At 38.1% G+C, this 25146-nt stretch overlaps 1 protein-coding gene and 1 long non-coding RNA gene across 4 annotated transcripts in view; both read left to right on the top strand.

Moving 5' to 3' along the window:
* Positions 1-61: 61 nt before the first annotated feature.
* LOC100710702 (zinc finger protein 37) lies at positions 62-5810 on the top strand. 3 transcript variants are annotated; one of them, XM_025897082.1, is made up of 3 exons: positions 62-337; positions 1026-1075; positions 1960-5810. In XM_025897082.1, the coding sequence occupies exons 2-3, from the start codon at positions 1054-1056 to the stop codon at positions 4437-4439; spliced, it is 2502 nt and encodes an 833-aa protein (XP_025752867.1). In that variant the 5' UTR covers positions 62-337; positions 1026-1053; the 3' UTR covers positions 4440-5810. The 3 variants fall into 3 exon arrangements, with proteins under 3 accessions (XP_025752867.1, XP_013133058.1, XP_005459858.1); XM_013277604.3 differs by having other exon boundaries at positions 994-1075; XM_005459801.4 differs by lacking the exon at positions 1026-1075.
* A 2399-nt stretch (positions 5811-8209) lies between these two features.
* Positions 8210-25146, top strand: part of LOC106099049 (uncharacterized) — a 51888-nt gene continuing 34951 nt past the window's right edge. The window contains exon 1 of the long non-coding RNA XR_001225360.3: positions 8210-8711. This is a non-coding gene — a long non-coding RNA (uncharacterized LOC106099049). The remainder of the gene's footprint in view (positions 8712-25146) is intronic.

Here is a 25146-nt window from a genome sequence, read left to right as displayed (position 1 = left end):
TGACATATGCACGTATGCATGCCTTTAGCACGCCGGGACAGTAGGTGGTAGTAGTGAACTGGTACAGGATGTGTGTATCGCCCAGTATCACTTGCGGAAATAAAAAGAAAAGTGCGCAAGTTTAGGCAGCTTCGAAGTCAAAGCGTCTACATTTTAGATGTAACAATGTATCCCGTTCAAAGCATGCGTAGGTTTGTCTGTGATCGACTAACAGCGGCTGCCCAAGAAATACTGGGAGCGTTTGAAAAGAGAGTAGAAGAGTACGAGTCAGAAATCGCACGTCAACGCAGACTGCTGGATACGGTGTTCACACCGGAGATTAAGTTGCAGGATAAAGGTCGGTCAGATTACCTTGCTCCTCAAAAGAATCCTGTTATGTCTGAAACGATAACTGGTTAAAATGAATCAGTCCTTGGATATTCATTTCTTAATTCTGTGTCACTGTGTGGTTAGACCAGTGTGACAGGTATAACGTACCATTTGGTTCCCACTGAATTACACAATTATTTTTATTTTTAATAGCTGGGTGTTGTACCTCGGTAATGTAACAAAAGCTGACACAAAGTCCTCAAATCCTCAGCTGAACCAAAGATCAGTGTAATATAGATGATGCATGTCTTGGGGAAGTCGTCTCATGTCACGTGTAAGGTCGAGCGGGTAATGAATTATGGACAAGGCAATCATTAACAGATCTGTGTCTCAGCAAGCAATGGTAATAAATAACCAAGCGGAGTTATTGGATACAACACCGAGATACAATTTTTAATCAAAATTTTGGTGACATATGACTTCAATACATTTTTTGCATTCAAACTTCCCAGCAGGTTTCAGTTTAACAGCTAGAACAAAATTCTTCCAGTGTCTTACTATTATGTGTCTCAGCTGGCGTTAATGATGATGAGGACACATCCTCATTAATTATTAGAGCTGTAATTTGCACGGTCTCTCCCTGGACTGCACAGGACTTGTCCTGTTCTGTGTTCTGCTTCTTAGTTCACAGATTAATGATTTGATCAAGTCCACAGGATCAGACGAGGAGATAAATAACTTTTGATGTGCCAAATAATGTCTTTAGGTGAGGTTGCATTGGGGTTGCCTTCTACATTTTTGGCCTCTATCTTTAACTTCACAGAATAGTTTTTAGTGTGCTTGGTGGTGAGTCTGGTTTCCCTACACTTGGGTGCCTTGTAGATTTTAAAGAGGCAGTTTGTCACCCGTAGCTTCCTTCCTATAGTTTTAAATTTAGATCTGAAAATGAAAGTCGGTTGATTTTTGAGGTTGAGGTGAGTTGAATACTGCAATTATTGTTTTTCTTTTATTTTAATCAGTTCTGTAGATAGACTTTAGCTCTAAACACCCACGTCCAGGTCTCTGTCTTAGTCACTATAGCACTACTGATTCTTGTATTTGGAAACGCTTTTTACAGGATGAAACTTTTTTTTGCTCCTTTTTCAGAAACCAATACAATAATTAATAATGTACAACTCCTTTAAAATTTAATTCGATTTTATTTATGGAGCACCAATTCACAACCAAGTTACCTCAATGCGCTTTACATTGTAGGGAAAGAGACTACAGTATTAGAATGCAAACCGCAACATTTAGATGTCCAGCCAAAATTAAATAATTACTAATGACTAAATGTGATACATAAACACTCAGAGTGAAGATAGGTGAGTCAAACAGAACTGCTCAGTGCATCATAGGAAGTCCCCCAGCAGTCTAAGCCTATTGCAGCATGACTAAGGTACGGTTTAAAAGCATGTTAGTTTTTATCAGCAGTTTAATCTTTATAAGTTGCCACAGAGATGAATGCTGTCACTTTCAAGGTGATGCACGGCTTTTAAATTCTATCACTAATAAACAATGCACATACAGAAAGTGTCATTTTTAGCTAACAGCTATAAGCCAAAAAATAGTATTTTAAACACTGTCCCATTCTTTCCTTCCTCCCTTTAGATCTTGCAAAGACTTCTTTGAGTCAGCAGCAGAGTAACAGTGAGAGTGACTCCACTGTTCAGCCTGATATTACACGGATTAAAGATGAGCATGAGGAAATGTGCATCAGTCAGGAACGACAGCAGCTCACACAGCAGCAGGCGCCTGCTGCTTCTAAGGTGACTCCAGCTTCAACTGATCAAAGTGCCCGCAGTGATCAGTCTCAGCCTTCAGGTCCTGACCAAACGAATCCTGCAGCAAGTAATGATCCCAAACCCAGAGTCTCTAATGAAGATGAACGTGACAGAGAGAGTTCTCCAGTACCACCTCCAGATGATGACAACCACTTCTTCTGTCACAACTCGGATGAAGGGGAGAGTCAAGCTGACATAACTTGTAACTATGGAAGTGAAACACCAACAAGAGGCGATACGGACACATCATCAGCTATTACAGCAGCGCAGCCGTTAGATAAGGAAAACAATGATGTGGGCAGCACAGCAAACAGTGGTACAGAGGAAGGACAGGTGTGTACCAATGAGAGCAATGAGCCAGCATCAGATGGAAGATGTAACATTGAAAACATATCATCAACCAGTAATTCTGAGTTAACACCTACTGTAAGATGTAATAGTGAGACCACATCAGCTATGAGTACTGAGCCAACACAGAACAAGAAACGTATAGATGGGAATGAAACGTCAACCGCAACTGCTGGCCTAACGAGTAACACAAAACAAAGTGGTGACTACACAACATCTACAAAAAGCACTGAACAAACACTAACAAAGAGCCCAACAGAAACTAGATGCCCCGATGTAACACCACATGAGAAACGCGATCAAACGAGCCCTCCGGTAGGGAACGGTGAACCAGCACCAAATAAGTCAAGTCAAGATGGGGGACCAAACTCAACTGTCAGCCTATATGAAAAAAGCAGTGATAAGAAAACATCAGCTACAAGTGATGAGCATGCATCTAGAAAGAAACGTAGCGATGAGAAGAAGAAACCAAGCAGAAGTACTGATTTAGCTGCAAGTAGGAAACCCAGAGATGGAAAAATGTCATCAAGTACAACTCCTCAGTTAATGCCAAATGAGAAGCATAAAGACTGGGACACAAACGATGACACTGAGCCTTCACCAGACTTTACATGTCACGACATATCAATGGAAAATACTGAGCCAATTCAAAATAAGACTAGTGACCATGAACAGGTAGCATCAAATGGAAGTCCAGATCAGGCAGAAAACGGCCAATCCACTGAGGGGAACACATCCTCAATTTCAAGTTCTGAGCTAGCACAAAAGAAGCAGAGTGAAGGAAAACTAGCTTCACAAAATAAGAATTCTAACAGTGACGAAGCTACATTGGCTGAAAGTACCGAAACAACGCCAAATAAGATGCCTGGTGATGAGACTACAAGTACTACGTCAACCTCAAGTAGGAAACATACACATCAGAGAACATCATCAACCAGAAGCCGGGATTTAACAAAACACAAGAAGCATAGACATAGAGACACAAAGTCTTTAAGTAGTAAGGAAGCAGGACTGCTTAAAAGACAAAATGATGGGAGCGCAACATCAGGAGGAAGCACCAACCCAACACAAAGGAAAAGACATAAGGATCAGAGTGGGGAATCCACCCAAACTACAGAGGGAAGACACAGTGAGAAAAACAACAATGGGAGCAAAACATCAAGTGGAAGTACTGATCCAACTCAAAAGAAGAGACATAGGGAAAGTGAAAAACGCTTAAAAGCATCAAATGAGAGTGATGGTGGTAATGCCAAAGATGAGGAAAATCCTTACAAGTGTGACCGGTGTGGCAAAGTGATGTCCAATTTCAAAAACTACAAATTTCATATGAAGAGCCACACAGTTGAGAAGACGTTCAAATGTGAGACTTGTGGCAAGATGTTCCGGGAAAGTTGGGATTTAAATAAACATTTAGTGATTCATTCAGCCGAGAAGCCCTTCAAGTGCGACGTCTGTGGAAACGGGTTCAACCGACGTTATAATCTCGACCTGCACGTCAGGGTTCACACTGGGGAAAAGCCCTACAAATGCAGCACCTGCGGGAAAAGCTTCAGCTCCTGTGTGAACATGAAGAAGCACATGAGAATCCACACCGGTGAGAAGCCTTACACTTGCAACGAGTGCGGTAAAGAGTTTGCGGATTCTTCTGCTTTCAAGAATCATTTGCGAGTGCACACGGGGGAAAGGCCCTTCAAGTGTACCTACTGCAAGAAAAAATTTGCTACCAACACGACTTTGAAAAGGCACACCAGAACACATACAGGTGAAAAACCATATAAATGCACCGTATGTGATAAGGTGTTCGGTCACAAAACCGACCTGAAAGGACACATGAGGATGCACACTGGCGAGAAGCCCTACAAATGCACTAGTTGTGGGGAACAGTTCTCCACCTGGTTAAAACTTCATAAGCATAAACAGCGTGCACATGCAAGCGAATCAGAAAAACCCGCCGAATAACTGGTCCGTATGCGGTACGTCTTACCAAATGAATTAACTTGTTTTTGCTTTTCTTCTTTTTTTGTGATTTACTTCATAGTTTTGAATTTTTTGGACATTCCGGGTGTTGAGGTCAAACAGGGTTCTAGTGAGAGGTTAAAAATCAATTCAGGAAGGTCAGTTTGAGGAAAAGATCTGCAAAGAGCTATGCTTTTCAAGGCTTACCAGCAAATACTGGAAATACTACAGGAAGCTTTACACTCTCACACTGATGACAGTTTGTTATTTGTGACAAAAAGATTGTATGTTTTCCCTTTCCTTCTTGGCTTACACTTTTCTGTTAGAAGTCGATGTGAGAGCTTTTTTTTCTTTCCATTCTGTGTTATTTTTGTCTGCATTTCTCAGAGCAGGTTGCACTTTTGCACTATGTCATTCTAAATACGGCCTTAACCCAGGCTAGTCTTATTATGGCAACTCAAAAAGAAAATTCTGTATCAGAACTGTTAACCCCTAAAATGCTGGCTTTACCTGGACCATTTTGCACTGGACATCATTGTCGTTTATTCCTCACAGAAATTTTTGATGGCTGGACTTTTCCATCTTTCCGGGTTGTTGGCAGTTTCCATTTTTGTGCAATGGTGGCTGCAAACTGCTTGCAGGTGCATTACCACCACCTTCTGGGAGTAAAAGCACATTACATCCTGTGACTGATTTTAAAAACGGGAAACTATATATTTCAGGACAAAAACCATAGTCACTCAGTTTTATTTTTATAGCAAATGTTAAATTATTTGATAAACATGACTATTAATTACTAAATGCAATGTAAATATTATATAAGATCCAACTCTGCAGGGAAAGCTGACACCTCTTGGTATTTCCTATAAAAAGCTGTTGCATTTTTTTAAGGTTTTCTATGATAGTGAACTTTTAAGTATTTATAATTCTGTACCATTTTTTTCCCCAATTGGGAAAAATCCATCTCATTTGCTCTTGCTTAAGCAAATGCTTTGGTTTTTGGATTGTTTTTACATCTGTAAATATTCTTGATAAAAAAATCTGGGAATTACATCAGACAGATCATAGACAACAAAGTCAGATGAATCAAAAGCCAGTGGTTGTGACTTTTGAAGAGCTTTACCGTTGTTTAAATACAATACACAGAAGTGCTTCTTGCCACAAGAATGCCTTCAATGCCTCAATGTGTTAATAAGGTGTTGTATTAGAACAGCAAGCAAAAGGAACACAGTGTGTTTGTTTTTGGGGGTTTTTTTTGCCTTGTTGGTAATGGTTTTATTTGAATTTTTTTTTCAGTGTTTTTTCCATTTTTGTTATCAGATCATAGACTTGTAAAACAGTCGGTGAATGTCTTATTAATGGGTTTACAATAAACCAGCATGCCTTTTGTAATTGTCAATAGGTAATGTGTGCTCTTTCTGAATCTGTAGGATCCTCATTGATTTTCGTTCAATTATTTGTACGGAAGCGTAGAGCTGCCACCCAGGCAAAAGAAAAATAGAAGTATATCACGTTATAACGTGAAAAGTTTATTGTTCTAACAAGATACTTTTCATGTACAAATTTCATGTACAATATACTATCATGTTTGTACAATAAACTTTTGACGTTTGAACAATATAATATCACGTTATTACAATATGCATAATTATCACGTTCGTACAATATAAATATTATATTGTACGAACGTGATATTTATGTATATTGTAATAACGTGATATTATGTTGTTCAAACGTGAAAAGTATCTTGTTAGAACAATAAACTTTTCACGTTATAACGTGATATACTTCTATTTTTCTTTTGCCTGGGTGGCAGCTCTACGCTTCCGTATATTTGTGATGTATTGAGAGAAAAAGAATTAAGAGATTCCTTTTTGTGTAAGTGAAGAAGGAGAAAAAGGTTACAGTGCAATAAATTCAGCTCTTATTAAACATGTGTTCTGATGATGATTCATTATTTAGGGCATATTATAGTTTTTAAGGAGACTGCTGAAGTTGCTTTTGAAGCCTGAAGTCATGAAGGGATGGACTTGGTCATCAGGCAGACTGGCAGTTAAACATTGCTCAGCTGGTATTAAGGTGTACCAAGAATGATCTTGTGCATTCAGAGATTTTGTTTTGGCAAACCTTTGCTATTTCTCTTCTTTTTACTTTACTTTAATACTATTATATCTTTATTTTCAGTTCTAAAAATGTTATAAATTAAACTGATATTTTTATTGTTCTTCACAAAAGTACATATTTGTTTGGTTAAAGGGTTAAAATGTAATTTGACAGGCTAACAAAAATATGGTAATTTGAGATACATCACATGGTCATGTAACAGTGAGTGGACATACAAAAAAATTGATTACTCACTTGTTTATTCAGTCCCATTCTGCCATCATGTGGTCCTTTATATTTTTGGCTGCATCATTAGAAAATATGATTTAATAATTGATTTAAAAAAATCTGCAATTTGAACTGCTGCTTCCATGCTGCCATCAACTATCCCAGTATTGTATTTTCTATTTTTATCACAATATTTGTCAATGAATTTCTTGAAACAGCTAGAAAACAGCTCACTGCTATAAACATCTGTAGCTGATGACAGAACAGCGCTCAGAGAAAACCCTCAAAACAGTGGTCAGTAACATCACTGTCCCCCAAAACAAAAGCGTACAGGTGCGATTTCAAAGAAGATCACAGCAGAATTAAAGAGCAGAATAAATAAATAAAAATATTAACAAACGAAGGCAAAACACGAAGGTCCTGGGAAAATATTTTTACAGTATGAAGCTAAAACAGTTGTAGTAAAACTAAAAGCCCTTTTTTGGTCATTGTTTATCTATTTAGCTAAGAATGAGGCAGAATATCCGGAAAACATCTTCAGATTTTAGCTGAGCTTGCAAAACAGTCTAGCTGTGGATTTGCTTCTTTTCCTTCCCTTATATGCTTTATCTCCTCACATTTCTCTTTCTACACTGTTATAGTTACACAATAATCAAAAGTTTAGTCAGTGCAAAAATATTATTTTAGTGCAGAAGTTGCTGTCAGATGTGCATTTATATAGTTGCATATACAGAGTGATAAGAAATTGACAACAGATTCTTACAATGGAGAGCATCGCCAAGACTACCTATCTGTCTGTATAAGAGACCACCCACCTGCCTCTTTGTACTGTATATTTATCAGGCTTTGTTGCACTGCTTTATCAGTGACTCTGAGTTACAGAATCACAGTGGGTCCAGTGTCATTTCAGACTATTAGTAACTCACAGGTGGGTTCATGAGTCATCCAGACTCTGTTTGTACAGCTGGCTGCACCGAACCCCCAAACACACACACACACACCAACCGCAACCATATCAATTTCAAACATGACTTGTTACGTGTAACAATTCATTACGTGATTGATGGAGCGCTACTGTGACTGGGCCTGCCGAGGGCACAAACAGAAAAAAGACAAACAACAACAAACAATCAAACTGCACTATTTTTTAATTGCCCCAAGAAAAATCACCTTAATCATAATTTTAATCCTCCATTTAGAGCACAGTTGTGTTAACAAATAGAAACCCCCAGAATCCGAACGATATCTTCACTTTCAAACAGTTTAACCACAGGATATAGACCAGCAGCACTAGAAGGGGCCACAGCTTCACTCCCCCAAACTGTCTGTCATACCACCGAGCAGGCCACACACACCGTTAGATACGCCATTGTTTCACTGCCTTCTTGTTGTGTGTGTCGGTTAGTATAATCTGTTTGCATTTTCATGCTTCTCTGCGTCAAACATCTTAATCTTTCTCAGAATTCTAACTCGGATCTTGCAGTGAACTTTTTTTTAAAGCATACTCTTAAAACTTCATCTAATTAGTAAGCCATTATCATAAGTTATTATCCTAAATGACAAAATAAACCCATGCTTGAACTTTTAATTGTAAACATTATGCCTTAAAACCTCTTTATCAGAAGTAGCATTGTGGAGCACAGCTTGCAGCTGATCCTGTAAACTCCATTAGCCTGCAACATCGACACGAGGGAAATCCTCTTCATTACACCCAGACACTGAACGCACCTCTTCACCTTTGCACGGCGTGTCATTTGATCTCCAAATGCCTCTGCAGATTATTGTACTCCAATACTACTACACGGCACCTTTGCAAACGTTATGCTCTCAGCAGTATGTATTACATTGCATTAGAAAGGTTAAACTATCAACAAACCGAACGTTTTAATCATAAAATACATCAGGCACATTCACGCCCAGCTGCAGGCCTGCTGCTCATTCAAGGTAAGAATTGTGTGTTAATATGCAAAATGTGAGTTTGTGATGTCACATCGGCGCTCTTCGGTCAGTTTTTGTGCTCGTGGCATGGCGACAGGCGTCTTAAAAGCCGAGGCTGAGGCTGAGGCTGCAGCTGATGCGGGCTGTTTAATGTTCTGGGCAGATTTGCTTGTGGTTTCTTTGTTGACATCTGGCTGGCTGCTAATTTCTGCTCTTTGCTGCTGTTGCTGCTGCCATTGGGACTGTGATATGTTTTCATGGGTGCTCCACATGAATTTAACCACTTCATTGTTGTTTGGCCAATATACTGTATGAATGATAGTTTTAACAGAAAAGGTTTGGTAGCACATTTTTCCTCCTAAGCTGCTTTTTGTTTTCTTTTTTGGTGTGTGTGTGGGGTATTTGAGTCTATATTATTTCAATATGTCTGCTGTCTGCATGTATGAGTTTATTATTTCAATGTAATCCTGAAAGCTCACATTTGTTTGTTACATGCTTGAGAAGCAGTGGCTTTTAAGGTTTCTCCCACATGATATATTTAGCTAAGAATCACACTTACAGAAAGACTTCAACTCAGGGGTATTTTTTTCTTGGCTTGCTTTAGCTTTTTCTTCATCTCATAATTGCATCTTAACTGCAGAGCTCGGAGACAGTTGTTTCATGCTGATGTTGCCTTTGGTTCTAATCTGCTGCTTAGTGTGCTGCACAGCATCAAACTGGATTTTATTACCAGTTACAAAGCCATGGTTTATTGTGATCTTAAATTTGATTTTTGACTTTTTCTGATGCACATTCATGATAAGACCATATTATGTAATTTGCTCGTGGTGCAGCGCTCATAGATTGTCTGATGTAACAGTGCTGCAAACACTTGCAGACAAAGTATCTGTCACCCACTGTTTTCCGATTATTTTTTTTAACTGACTATGTCATCTATTAAAAATAAATCGTGCACATGAGGATATTCTGATGAAAGTTGAGGGTGATGAAGGGGTCCTCTTATTGTAATCAAAAGAACACAGCTTAGTCTCACAAATTCAGGGAGTCATGTTAAATTCAATTTAGGAACAAAGTGCAGTCATCATAAGGATAAGAGCAGTCTGACAAAGATGTCAAGAAGTATACTTGTTAATGTTCCTCTAATACATGAACACAATAAACAACCTTATGTGTTACCTGTGACAATTACAAGACATCTATGTGCAACACAACATGTACACTTCACAGGACCACACATTTGCCATCTAGGTGCTATCAACAGCTTCATGAGAGACTTTAACCTAAGCAAGAACAGCCACCAAAGCTGAAAGAACATGAAGTGGTTGCTATTTTCCAAGAAAAGAGTACAACTGTAATTTTAATCTTTTAATGTTGTTCTTTTGAAAATTTCTGGCAAGCATGCAAACGTAATTGTCACATTACCATTTTACTGCTTTAATATTTTTAAGAATGCAAAAACACTCAGTGGTGTTTAAATTATATTTTAATAATATAATGCATATTATAGCTGTCACCAGAGGACAATTAATTGTTTTGTTTTGCTGGGCAGTTGAAAGGGGTTATTGTGTTTAGCATTTAATGACATCTTTAAAGTTAGAGGCATAATTTATTAAGTATGTTAATTTGGCAATATCCACAAAGACGCCATTTCTGTTTTTTTTAGTCTTGTCCACTTTCATTTTAGCCCAAGCTTTCTAATCTGATATTTTTATTTTTACATTCTTTTTTCAAATTTCAAAGGCATTTCAAAGCCTTGTTTTTCAAATGCCATTCAGAATTTGACTTCTTTTCTGTTTTATTGCTTGCCGATAAATTATCTGATGCAGCTGTCTTAAAGACAGCCTGTGTTCATTGTCATTGTTTCAGAATCGAAGAGGCTATAGAGAACTTTCTTTCTTTTAGTCATTCAGTCTTCCATCAGTCCAAAGCAAGACTTCAAAATAAGGGCCTGTGCTCCAAATGTGCAGCCCCAGATGTGGAGCTTAGAGGAAATGCTTCAATCACAAGGATATCTTTGAACGATAGACAGATATTTAGCTTCATTTGATCAAATAGTTACATTTGGTTGTTATTTTGGGCTATAGTACAGGTATCCTTCTTTACATACTTACAGAAAACTCGACTCTTGATTTCATTAACAGCTCTGTGTTAGTCACTGCCCATGCTGTCTTGCTGACAGTGGGGAAAATTGCATCAGACAAGTGGTCGCAGCTGGAAGCTGAGCTATTCTCTCAAACTGGTGCCAGCAGAACACCATAAAGAAAACATAACAGACAATGTTTGGTTTTTACCTTCTGTCACTCAGCTTCACTCTTTTTCTTTGTCAGCTTTACACACACACACACACACACACACACACACACACACACACACACACACACACACACACTGCAGAGTTCAGGTTTAATAAAAGAAGTCCATCTCAATATCATATTTTCCACCAACTTTAGACAGTCCAAAATGGACACATAAAAAGATAAAAAGGATTCTGTATATTTAACCAAATGACATAAAAGCTTAAATGGATTTGTGATGAAACCCAAAGCTCAAAAACCATGTCTGCAAAATCCATCATGGTTTTCACAAGCTTTCCCAAGCGATTAGCATTGGCTGGAGTGTTGGCATGTACTCCAAATCAAAACCATATTCATTTTGGCCCGACACACTTGTGTGCTTTTAGGAAGTGTCTCTGTTGCTAACCCGGTGATTTATAAACGTTTATCTCACCACAGTGGGTGAATCAAAGGCTTGGGGAAAGGGAACAAATTAACAGAAAGGTTTTTAGCTTTTCTTAGGGACCTAATTTTAAAAACCACAGTATTCATAAATCCACAGTGCATAATTATGTTTTTATAGCTGTATAAACTAAACTAAGTCACCTTGCAATTTGATGGTTACAAACATAGCAATTTTGAGACCCCAGTTTTGTTTGGGCTTTGTTTGTTTGCGTTTTTGTGTAAGGATTTATGCATGCTTTTTTAAATGTTATGTCTAATTTTCACAGGATGTGGGATTTTTCAAACTGGAGCAACAGGTGTGCCATGGATGTTGGCACGAAGGCTTGGTGACTCATACGATTGTTCATATAGTGACTGGCTGTGCCGGGAATTGGTGCTGCATTCAGACTGTACCAAAGCAAAAGATTTTCTTCCATCAAGTTTATGTGAACGTACATATAATCGATGTTAATGTTAACTCATGTAACGGATGGTCACTTTATTAGGTACACTTGTTCTACTGCTTGTTAATACAAAAAGTATAATCAGCCAATCACATAGCAGCAACTCTGCATTAAGGCATGTAGACATGGCTGAGAAGACCTGCTGAAGTTCAAACAGAGCAGGTGATTTACATTTAGGCAGACGTTATCTTTGTAATTTTGCCTCTGAACACCCACCACAGTAGATTTAAATCACACAATCAAAGGCAGAGTTTCACCTTTATTAAATAGGTTTTACAAAAATTTTGCATTTTTATATGACATTTAGTGGCTCATACTTGGACAAGCAAATATAATTTTTAATTGTAAGAATTGTTTTGAATACCTTTATCAAAAATCATTTGCAGTCAATGACTCCCTGAAGTTTAGAATCCATGGACATCATAAAAATGATGTGTTTCCTCTCTTGAGATGGTCTGCCAGACCTTGCTGCAGTCGCTTTCAGTTTCTCTTTTGTTTTTCTTTTTTTGCATTTAGTTTTGTATTTAAGAACTGAAGAGCTATTGCACTTAGATCAGGTGCTATCGAAGAATATCCCATTTCTTCGCCATGAGAAACTCTTCACTTGTTTTTGGATTATACTTTGGCTCATTATCCATTTGCACTGTGACATGCTATCCACATCTTGGTTTCATCTGACCAAATAATATTTTTCCAGGACTGTGCAGGCTCTTTTAGATGTCTAGAAGTCTAAACTGGTTTTCCTGTTCAGGAGTGTAAACAGTGCTGTTCTCTGTATGCTGTTCAGTGCTGCCACTCTGTATGTTCATTCATGAAGGCATCTCTTGATTGTAAACCTTAACAATGATAAGCCGGTCTCCTTGATGATATTGTTTAAGGTGGTTTGATGCTGAAAAGTTGTTTTTATTTACCAAGGAAATTATTTTATCGTCATGCACTTTAGCTGTGTTCTGTGCATTCATGCTTTTAAAGAATATTGATCCAGTTGCACTGAGATCTCTTTAGGCCCTATAATTAAAATTACAGTGAAAAGCTATAATATAGCTATAAGTGAAACAGTTTGAATCAACTTCATTAGTCATAAATGACAACAGAAGAGATTTCACCTGTCCATAAAATTGTGGGACTATGTATAAAAATGGCTTGAATTCCTACATAGAACAAAAAAACCACCCAAAGCAAAACTCTGAGCTGAATGAATGTACTCCAGTCAACATTGATTGATTGATTTTAAATACCACTGTGGTGGTTTACAGGGGCAAAACTATAAAAATTGTCTTTTTCAGCAAATTATGGACTGTAAGTGACTTTAAATGTGGCATGGTTGTTGGTGCCAGACAGACTGGTCAGAGTATTTCAGAAACTGCTGATCTACTGGGATTTTCCTACACAACAATTGGGTTTACATAGAATGGTCCAAAATAACAGAAAATATCCAGTGAGCAGCAGTTCTCTGGATGAAAATGCCTTGTGTATGCCAGAGGTCAGAGGAGAATAGCCAGGCTGCTTCAAACTGATACGAAAACAACAATAACTCAAAATAACCACTCTTTATACCAAGGTATGCATGCACAACAGTCTGAATGTGCAATGTGTCAAACCTTGTGGCAGACACACCATCTGAAGTGAGCTAAGAACAGGAAACTGAGGCTAAAATTTGCACAGCCTCACGAAAATTGGACATTAGAGATTTGTAAAAATGTTGCTTTTTTGATAATAAATAAATTGAGTCTCAATTTATGCTGCAATAACATGATGATGGATCCATCCTGCATTGCATCAATGATTCAGACTGATGGTGGTTGTGTAATGATGTGGCGCATATTCCCTTGGTACACTTTGGGCCCCTTAGTACCAATTGAGCATCATGTAATCACCACAACCTACCTGAGTATTGTTGCTCAATCCAATAGAGCACCTTTGGGATGTTGTGGAACAGATTCACATGCTGGATGTGCAGCTGACAAATCTGCAGCAACTGGGTGAGGTTATCATGTCCAAATCGACCAAAAGCTCTGAGGAATGTTTTCAGCACCCAGTTGAGTCAATGTCATGAATAATTCAGGCAGTTCTGAAGGTAAAAAGGAGTCCAACCTTCTAATAACAAGGTGTATCTAGTAAAGTAGCCAGTGAGTGCATTTTCTCCAAGTTGGTTATATTTCCCATCTTACACAAGCATCAAAGGATGGCTGAAGCTCTATTGTTCTGGATTGTGGCTCGCATAATTTATGGTGGCGGCTCTCAGGGAAATGCTGACAGAAGTTTGAACTCTAATTCTACAGTCTGCGTTACATACTGGAAGTGCCTTTACAGGAAAACAGTTTAAGCAGTACCAAAAGCCAAGGAAATATTTCTCTTACAGTATTCCCATGACCTCAGTATAATCATTTAAGAGCTCAGAAAATAAATAAAATGTAATGAAAGGAGGAAGCCAGCAGTTTAATGGAAACTTTGTAGCAGAAAGCAGAGTGGGAACAGATTGTTTCAAGGTGACACGGTGTGGAAATATTTGACGAGATGACTCCTTGGTGTTTAAAAAGAAGCGACTGCCTGATCACAGCAGGGAACTATAGAAGTTATTTTTCCAGTGCAGAGCCAAAAAAGGTAGTTAGAGTTGTGTAATAGTGACATTAATTCTTTGGGCCTCAAACTTTCAACATTTCCCTTTTGGCTGTGGGTGACAGGTGCTCTAGTTTCAACCGGGCTTCCTGAGATCTACATAAATAATGGCCTTTAACTACTGCTCAGTTGTTGCAGTGATTTAGACTGGATGCAGTGAGATCTTTTTTTCCAAATAGAAATAAATGTGGGCTCTAAATTGCCCTGAAATCTGGGTAGACAGGGTTGCTGCGGAAAGGAAAGCAGCAGGGGAGGAAAATTATTCAGCCAGCTGTTAAATAATGCAAATAAATAATTTATATGTGGATGTGTGGTACAGCGGGGTTTTGCTGTCAGCACAGTTTAGGATGAGCAATAGATTTGTTGCCATCCATGTCAATGTGCATCATGTCAGCGTGGTATGAATATTTCCTCTATGAACGCTCATTTTAGTTTTCTTTAATTTCTTTTTCTGCTGTGAAATTGTTTTTTCAACTTATTTGAAGACATTAACTTTAGAAAATTAGAAAATGTTATATTTAGAAAATACTTTGGAAAAAAGAAAGTATACGCAGCCCTGAAGGTCACACTTCTATAGAACTGGTTAATAACAATTTTCCACAAGGTGAACTACACATTGAATAGTTTGTCCAAACAGCAGTCCAGAACTCAACAATATTTAATTTATATCACATAAAAGATTTTGTAATGAAATATCTTAATTAATGGTTTATTACTGGCGTATTGAATAATGGGGCACTCCTTCCTTTGTCAACTAAATACAGATTACATGAATAATTTAATTATGGATAACACAAATTTCTAGTTTAGGTTAGTTTCAATATCAATGTATTATTTATTTAAATGTACTTGCATTACATATTAATACATGTCCAGATGCTGACAATAACTGCGGTAATCAATCAGTTATGCCATTTAACTAAAAATTTACAGTCAGCCATGAACCCAGCATTTCTGCCAGGTCAGCTGTATAAGGAGTAGGAACAACTTGACATGGAACACTATAAAAAATAGCTTTTGGTACTTTTATATCTGTAAATCAAATAGTTTATTAGAAAAATAACAATGTTGTTTATCACCTTTAAACAGGTGTCTTGCTGGCGCGGCTCCGATCAGGTGGCCAGCAGGGGGTGCCAGTTCACTTCTTAATTGTGCTTTAAGCCCGAGTCTAACACTCAGGTTTCCCTCTGTTACTATGGGGAAGGTGTTCATAGCATTTGTCAACATGCTCACATCTTTAGGAAACAAAACTTGGTTTCTTATCATTTCAACTTCTTGTGTTGGAACAACAATGTATTGGAAAAAAAGAAACAAAGACAACTAATTGTTGCAGCTGTAAAAAACTAAGTAAAAATAACACATGTATAGGTTATGCTAACCAAGCAAATCTTGTACTCTGGATGAACCATCACACTAACTAAATTAGCAAGGTGATATTTTTGGCGTTTATGTGAGCCTTTATGAGCTGTGTGGCTGTCACCAGCAGATAGTGCTGAAGCAGCTGTAGGAAAGCAGAGGTGAGCAGGACAAGCTGTAAATCTTCTTCAGGCCACAAAAGGATTGGCACACAGACCGAGCGACACAACTTCAAAGAAAACCCCTGTCTCCAATGAGCTTCTTGCCTTCACTGATACAGGTTTAGCTTGGCCAGCTGTTTCAAGTGTTTTGTTGTGAGAGTGTCTGAATGAGTTGTGTGGATGGTTTAGTCTGGAGATGGACATCATAAGGCCACCAACCAAGAGCAATGATTGACACCCTTTGGTTGAAGTTTGAAGTGTGTGTATGCTTGTGTGTATGAGTGTGTGTTGATCTTTCTAGACCCATCAAGAAGCTACAATTTGTTTCCTTTGCAAAAACAAAATCAATAGATGACTAAAATTGTTTCACATTAAAGCAGCAACACAGAAAATTAACAGTTTTTAAGCAAACGACTACTGAATCCAGCTTCTCTGATCTTTAACTTTACAGCTTGTTCTGTGATAGTATGAATATGTCTGTGGACAGTTGCTCTGCCTATTCAAAACATTTTGAATATGTCATCTTTGAAGGTTGACATTTGATGAACCAAATAAAACTATTACTTAAAATCTGGCAAATTAATTCACAACAAATATACCATCAGATAAACATGCAGCACATTTAGAGAGGTAATATCATTAATAGAATAATTTTTCTATTATCAGAATAACCTTTTTCAGCTTGTTTTTCTCTTTGCAGATAAGCTGTTGGCACAGGTCAATAAAAAATGTGATCTGCAGTGAATCAATAGGACAGACAAAAACACATATTGGATTTTACATTTGTGAGACAAAACTGTATTTTTGTTGCAGAAATCTGTCTCCAAATGAGTAACGTGAGTTACAAAAAAATGAAAATAATATCTACAAAGAGGGCTGCACTAAAAAGTCAGCTGAAAGTCTGTTTGGCTGTTTTAGCTTACCTTTTTATTTTCCTGAGAAAGCTTGAAGAGATTATACTAAAACTATACTAAAGCGCAGTCTCTTCTGACTTATTTAAAGAAAGAAAGTTGCACCCCTGTGGTCACAAATTATATATAATAAAGGGGCTGATGTTTGAAATTGTTAATATTACTGCCAATGGGACAATGACTCTGACTCTGTCTGGCTTTCGTTTGCTTTGAAAGCAGTTAAGTGTGATTACATGCGCTGACTTCCAGTACCTTTCTAACGTACCTTTTCTTTTCTCTTCTTAATGGAATCCATCGTTTTTATAACTTTGTTCTTTACCATCGGCCTTTCGCCCATCTCCTTCCTTTTCCTCCTTCCTCCCTCTCTTCCCATCTCTCTTGTTGGTTGTCTTTCCGTGTCAGAGACTAAGCAAACATAGTCGTGTGTAAGTGGCCTCATAACTCCACGTTCCTGAGAGACTAGGAGCTCTCAGATGAAGGCAGCTGTGTCTTCATTTGTCGGCCATGTTCAGCATTCTCTAGATATCTCGAGGAGGCTCCCTGTCTTTTTCTGTGTTCTGGTTTGACCTAGTGCCATATGAAAGGCTGTGTAGAAGCTCTCAGATGCATAGATACATGAGATGCATGATTTAGAAAAGCTTATTTTTAGGTATGTACTACATTTCATAATGGTGTTAGTGCCTAGAGGCAGTTAAACAGACATGCCTAACTCATCTAACTTTTTCTGTGTGCCTTTCCTTCTTCTGTAAACTCTACCTCACCTCACTTAAATACTATCACCAGTTATGCTTCTATCAGTAACAGCAGCTTTCTTCTTAATCATCTGAGTGTTTGGTGAACTCACCAGGATTTGGGCTCCAAGGATCTGCTAATTTTTATTGGCTAGAACATCTTCTTTCACTAGCTGGGACCACATCCTCATTTTTGGTTTGACAGCATTTCTAGTAGATAATGGCAGATGGCTTGAGCATGGATTGAGACTGCGGTTTGGGGAAGGCCTCAGTGGGGACTGGCGGCAGCTCCCGGGCCGGGCAGATCCCCATGTACTAATGAGAAGTGAATGAATTTAAAAAGGGAGGGAGGGTGGGGCAAAAAACAGCTTTAAGTGCCGGGGGCGGGGGGGAGTCATATATAGACGAGAACCACAAGGGTTGTGTTGGGAGATGTGGTCCCACTCTTGAAAATCAGATAAATTATCTCCAATAGATGTGTTTGTTGTTGTTTCTGTTACTGATGCACAAACCTAAACTTTCACCATTGCAAAGAATTAAGTTAAAGGGAGAAATAACAGGGCGGTCATTTTGACATCAGCCTGCATCTGTAGCAAACTTCTTTTCATGAAGAAGTTAAGTTGTTAATTTTTATCTAACTTTTAGAAATACAAATATGATTTTTAAAAAAAGTATTTAAGATACGTTTTCACGGCTTTATAATTAACTTTTATAACTTTGTTGTAGAAGTACAGAATCGAAGGGAAAAATGAATTTTGTTACACTAAAATAAAAGTCCAATGTGTACGCTGCCTGGATGGATGAATAGATGGATAAAAAACAGAGCAAACACTGGTTGCTGTGCTTAAAATTTCGCTCTTTATTTGCTTGGATTAGTTTTTCTTCCTCTGGATGCTCATCTGTTCGCCTAGCGTTCCCCCACTGCTCTGCACAGCCAGCAATCTGCCCAGTTATCCATGCATCTTTCATCCACTCTGACCTGCTCTGCCCCAGCTCTTTCACCCATCTCTGACCCATTGAGCCTTGCAATAATTATTCATCATCTATCTATCCACAGTCTTGTAACAATCACATCTAACTACAGTAGCTTTGTCCCAAGATATAGCAGCCTTCAAGCGGTGGGGTTTTCATTTTAACAGAATTTCGTACTTGATTTTAAAATGCTTAAGGAATTAAAATGCTTCCTTTAGCTAGGGTCTAACTCAGCACTCATACGATTTGATCAAATAAAAACAGACTATATCACAGGAAGCAGTTCATTCAAATCACCTATTTAACATTAGAAAGCTGAGTTAAAAGACCTAAGAATGGACATGTAACACAAACTTTGGAGAGAGGAACAGCCAGAATAACTTTCTTTCGCCTGCCAATAAGGAAAAGGATTTGCTGAGGGGGTTAGTGATTCCTAAAGTGAAGGGAACTCCTAAAGTCCCCTTCGGTGTCCCTTACAGTCCATTACAAAAGATCTTGCTGCTGTTCTGTGATAGTGGATAGTGGATCCTCTGTTCTCTATTTCAACAGCAAATCCTTTGAAGTCCTTCCTTTATGATGACACATTGCTCACAGTGAAGGCGTAAGGAGAAAGTGCCAAGTGCTTTCTGAAACATTTTTTATATTTTTCCTAATATTCCTGTTGGCCTCCCTCTCTCCGCCTTGGTTTCTTGCCCTGTGTGATTTCTAAATGCTGAAGTTCTGTTTTTTTTCTGTTTTCAGCATGTCATGATTTTACATTTTCCCTTTATTCATTCATCTATCTATTCATTCATGTACTGAATTTTAATACCACCACCATCATCATCATCAGAAGATGTTTACAAGATGTCACAAGAAGGACCATCATGTGTTTTCTTTTGTTTTTCTACAGCTTGGCCAAATGAGGTTCACACGTCATCTTTTTTCTTTTCTCACCTCCTTTCTCCTCATCGCCGACTGATAGTCCCTTTCACCTCTCTACTTATTTTCTTCACCTGGCAGGTGTGAATCATCAGACACACACACACATCTGTTTCTTCTCCGCGCTCTCCATCTCCTTCCTGCCGCGCCTTACTCCTATTTTACTTTATCAGGCTGCTTTTCAAAATCAGTCTCTCTCTCTCTCTCTGTTACTCTCTCTCATCTGTTTTCTCCTGCATCTGGCGAACATGAGCCGTGGAAAGACAACAGACAAGTAATGGGAGAAGTGTGTGTATGTAATATGTGGGGGCGGCCTTGCCCATCTGCATGAGTGCACATATGCCCAGATGACAAAGGCAGCTGCACGTCTTTGTCAAAAAAAAAAAAAAACCCCATCTGAAAGTATTTTCGGAAGAGCTTTTGGTTCTGTACCCACACTGAACTGACACCCACAAAACCACTGACACTCAAGTCACTAAGCTGTCCAACGTCAGCTGCTGAAACCTCTTTATATGCTCCAATCCATCATGATATCAGAAACATACTCTGCATTTCAAAAGCTGACAAATGTGCCTTGTGGCAGCAGAGTTCATTATGTAAAAGTAGGATCGGAGATTCATCAGCAGCAGTGTCAATCTGTCTTGGTCTCAACAGCAGCTGGAATCAAACAAGAATGATTATTCTGAGTATTTTGTACAAACCTCGCACAGTTATCCAGATTCAGTTACAGAATAATTTCAGTTTTGGTTAGAGTTTACTGATTAGGGAAGCGTTTAAAATATTTGCTTTAACAAAAACAATCCTCTTTTCAAATTCTTGATTTCTTTTGATTCTTTTATTGAATTTCTTGGTTCAGTTATAATGCACAGCTCATGTTTTTATATAAAGGTAGAGATTGGGATTAATCTGCCACTGATGACTTTTTTTTTATAAGATTGAGAGATGCAAAGTTTGGTAAAAGTGTTAAAAACTTTGGTTTCTCCACATGGACTGGACGCTAGACTTGCATCCTTTGTTTCAGTGTCACAGAATTCATGGGCTTGATGATGCATTAAATAATCAGCAAAGTTTCATAACATTTATTTGAACCATTAAAAAAACTATAACTGCCATTTACCTTGATATTTCCTTACTCAGTGCAGTAAGTTTCATACATTTATCACTGAAATGTCCAAATCTTTCTTAGAGATATTGTACAGTATGTCCTGATCCTCAAGAGGAATATTTTCTTTGAAAACAAAGCACTTCACTCTCAGACTGTTGAGTTCTTCTTCCTGTTAAAATTGAGTTTTTTCTTCCCACTATTGCCAAGTGCTTGCTCATAGGGGGCCATCTGATTGTTGGAGTTTTCTCTGTATTGTTGTAGGGGTTTTACCATATAATATAAAGTGCCTTGAGGCGGCAGTTGTTGTGATTTGGCTCTAGATAAATAACTGAACCAGAAGAATGTTGTATAAAAGGAGGGGCAAGGCTGCTAAAATGGCTTGGTTCAGGGGTGAGGTGCTGCTGCAAAGGCCAGTGTAAGGTAAATCAGGATTATTTTGAACTGCGAATCATGCAAAGCTACTCATGTGGAGTCCAAGAATAAACGTAATTTTGGAAATGAGCGTTATTTAAACATTTAATTAATCAATATAATTTTCAATAATTCTCTCTTAGTCTGCTAAATAACTTACCTTTTCAGACCATTGATTGTTTTGAAAATAGATACTTTGCATGGCAAAAATCCTGTTGCATAATAATGTTAGGAATGTAGTAGTCAAAGCCAGTCTGCTTACAAATGGAATATTATTGGAACTTATCATCTTTATAAACAAAATTTGGGTTCCTCAGCACTCAACATTGTAGGCCTATTTTTATCAAGTATGCTTAATTATCACTGAACACTGTTTACTGATGAAACAAATGGAAGGTAAATGTATCCTGAAACAAATTCCTGCTAAATCCTGATACTGTTACCTCTAAGTGCTGCTGTACTTTGTATATAAACGTTCCACTGCCATGTGCTGCTAATGAATGGTGGGTTTGTGGCTCAGACCACACAGATGCCAAGCTCTGGATGAGCAGTGCCAGTGACCATTGGTTACAACTGTAAGTAATATGACAACCTGCTGGTGAGCTTTACTAAGAAGCAACATCTGTCAACCAAGAAAAAAATATAATCTGAAGTGCAAACATATGAAGGTTGTGTTGGTTACTGTTCAAGGCACTCTAGTGGTTTTGTACTTTCAGCACACCTACGAAAGAGCGCAAACCATTGACCACATCTCTTCCATCTCTGGCCTCACTTTGCCTGAGGTTTCTCCTTTAAGTACCTTTGCTAGCACCTTGCAAGCCACAAAACACAAACTGACTTGGGGAAGTGACAAATTGAGAGGGTTTGGCAATCTGCTGGCGGTAAAACATGCCTGTTTACATGGGAGGATCCCACAGAACCACAGACATGTCCCTGACAGCCAATAAGGGAAGAGGTAGGAATGATGGGAAAGCTGTGGGGAGAGGGAAGAAGAGGGAAAATAACAGAGAGAGAGAAAAAATAAACTGTAATGGAACATATTTCCAACAAGGTGGAGATGCACATTTGTCAGCAGGTCAAGCACAGAAGCAAACATCATGCACTGAGGGGAAACTACATGCTCAATAAACCAGCTGTGGGAACCAATAGCACATCTCACAGTATGTATGTAGACTATATTTAAGCATATAAGTTTAGTTTGCACATTTGTTTGTTTGTACATAAAAGGGTAGGTCTTGATAAGTGTTAAACTTCTACTTTTGGAATTAAAACATTTATATACCTCCATTAGTTTTAGTATGTCTGATACTAACCTCATTGATGTATATTGTTTTTGTATTTTATTTTTTATTTATTTGTTCAGAATTACCGGCCAACTAACCAACCAACTTAACTTTTTTGTGCTATTTCTGCATCTGCAATTCCCAGAATTTATAATATTCTAGTAACTTGAACTGAATAGTGTTTAATCAATAGCATTTATTCTCATTGCCTCATAGGAGTGGAAATATGCACATTGATCACATTGACAGCTATTGGATGAACTGTCATGTCAAGTATAGAGACATTCACTGCTCCAAAATGATACGTCTTAGAGTGTTTGATGATCTCCTAAATTTCCCTTAGTACTAACAAGATGTTAACATCTATGTTTTGTGGCTTTAATTAGAGTCATCAAAAAAAAAAAAGTCAATCTGTAAATTTGCTTAAGTTCATTTGTTTTATCGAGTCTCTCTTAAGATGCACCATAAAAAAACATTGTTAAATAGATCAATTTTAATTTAAAGACAATCCCATTAACGGCAGCTGCACTTTGCATTTAGTGGTTATAAACAAATGTTTCCATGCCAGCACACTAAAAAATGTTGGTGAAGATATAAATATATATAGCTGTTAAACATCAGTATGTCAGTATTATGTTAGAAGGCACTGCTCTCCCTCATCATAGCCCAGAGAGCTGTTGAGTGTAGCCTCTAAGTCTTGTTAAGTTGATTGAAATCCATATTTAATACAGTTGGCACCAAATTGTGCCACGTTTAAACACCAAGTGCAACTGTTCCTCTTCCATCAGACTTAAACTTTTTATGGCTTTTACACCAGACTTCTTCAAACCCATAAATTACTGACAGGCATTGTCTTCGGTAAGTGTGTTGATCTGCCTCTGGAGCAGGGCTCAGATTTCTTGGCCAAGACAAAACTTTAAGACACTGACAGAAATGTCTGAGAAAAAAGAAACCCTATTCTCCGCATGTCTTTGTAATTCAGGAATATTATATGATTTAGAGGGTGGAGAGCATCGGGCTATGGAAACACAGAACTCAATGGCAGGGAACACAAAGGATGTCTGTTCTTTCACAATGGAAACCTTGTTGGCATTTTCTCCGTGCCCTGGAGAAAGCTGAAGAATAAACAACACTTTGCTGTCCCTCATGTCCTTTGGGACTGTATCTTTGACAGCCATGCCTAAATGGAAATAGAAGGGATTCAGATTAATCTGAGACAAATCTCAGTAGGATGCATTATTAGATTTATCTGGTCAGCTTATTATATGCCTTCATTGTGAATCTGAAACTTAAATCCACAGTATGCACCGCAGTTGTTGACAACAGAGTGGGTGAAACTCAAATCTGTTTATGTGCAATCTAAATGTAATTTTCAGAAAGTGACTGCAGTGACTCCACTCCCTATTCTGCTTCTACCAGACACAGAAATCCCTTCACAAAGTGTTTAACCACAAATGGTAATAATTTGACATTGTAAGCAGATTTTAGTGTTTGTCCACTTTAGGTAACATTTGTTTTGGTCATTGTTATATGTTTTGCATGGCTGACCTTAAGTATTGTCACAGTTTGACAGTAGACGAAAGATGTTAACCGCTTAAAATGATATGTACAAACAGCATATGAATAAATAGATATGAAGTAGAAACTGAAACTGAATGCCTGCATTGTAAAAACAGCAAGTTTGGACTGCCAGTGATGTAGGAGACTTCTTATATTTAATACGCAAACATCTGAAAGAAACCAGGAGGCTTACATGCTCATTTGGCTATTACTGATCTAATCAGTATTTTTATATTATAATGGTGCAATGAAAAAGGAGCTGTCAAGATCTCTGCAGTTAATCTATATAAAGCACAGCATTATTATAGGCTGTAGGCTGTGCGCTGCCATAGCCAGTAGTAAATCCAGTCGATACCAGAATGCTGTAGATTTAGCAGCATTCATTGTATCAGTTCATGGAGACTGAAGCACAGCTAATAGGACAGTTAATATTAAATGATATAATACGATATATGAGTGTGGCTCATACATCATATCAGACATCACTGGTGGTTTTAAACAAGGAGTCACTAGGTAGTGTACTTCCAGAGCTGGGATAAATGAGAGGATTGTGTCAGGAAGAGCACCTGATGGAAAATCTGTGCCAGAGCCCTTGGGAAATTGGTGAGCAGCTCAAAGTACCTTTGCATGAGTATAACTTCAGTGTGAAGGGTTGTAGCATCATCATGCTTCAATTTTATGCGTGGAACCTTGTTTTTGTTATGCGCCTGTGTTAAGTGAGATCATGAACCAGTGTAATGTGTACACTTTGTTCCACTAACCCATCCCAACATTATAGTTTTATGTGTATTTCTTAGTCATGTAATTTAAATCAAAAAATGATCCATATCAAGTGTTGTTTCTGGACGTGTTTAGGTCTGACACCATTTCTCTAGGTAACTTATAAGCATAAATGAATGCTGGAGAACATTGTGTTTGAAAGTTGTGGTACAGTTGCAGTCTGCAGTAGTAAACATTCACTACTCCAAATTATTTCTTCTGCCTGAGGCACTAGAGGAGTTTCATTTGAAGAAAGATCCATGCGAAATTATTTAGAGACGGAAAATGTAGAAAAGTTTCATATGAGATTCTCCAGGCCTTTTTTTCCCCCCAGGAAGTTATACTAATGCTGTACAAGTGCACGGCCTTAAACATCCTATTTATCATCATTAGAAAAGTTCAAAAGCATGCAGGAATGCCACTCTCACTGACATTTCTTTAAACAGCTGGATACGCAAAACAGCTTCTCTT

The sequence above is a fragment of the Oreochromis niloticus genome, linkage group LG12 (assembly GCF_001858045.2).
Source record: "Oreochromis niloticus isolate F11D_XX linkage group LG12, O_niloticus_UMD_NMBU, whole genome shotgun sequence".
In the NCBI taxonomy this organism is placed as follows: domain Eukaryota; kingdom Metazoa; phylum Chordata; class Actinopteri; order Cichliformes; family Cichlidae; genus Oreochromis; species Oreochromis niloticus.
The sequence above is the reverse complement of the archived record's forward strand: the minus strand, read 5'-3'. Positions and strand labels throughout refer to the sequence as shown.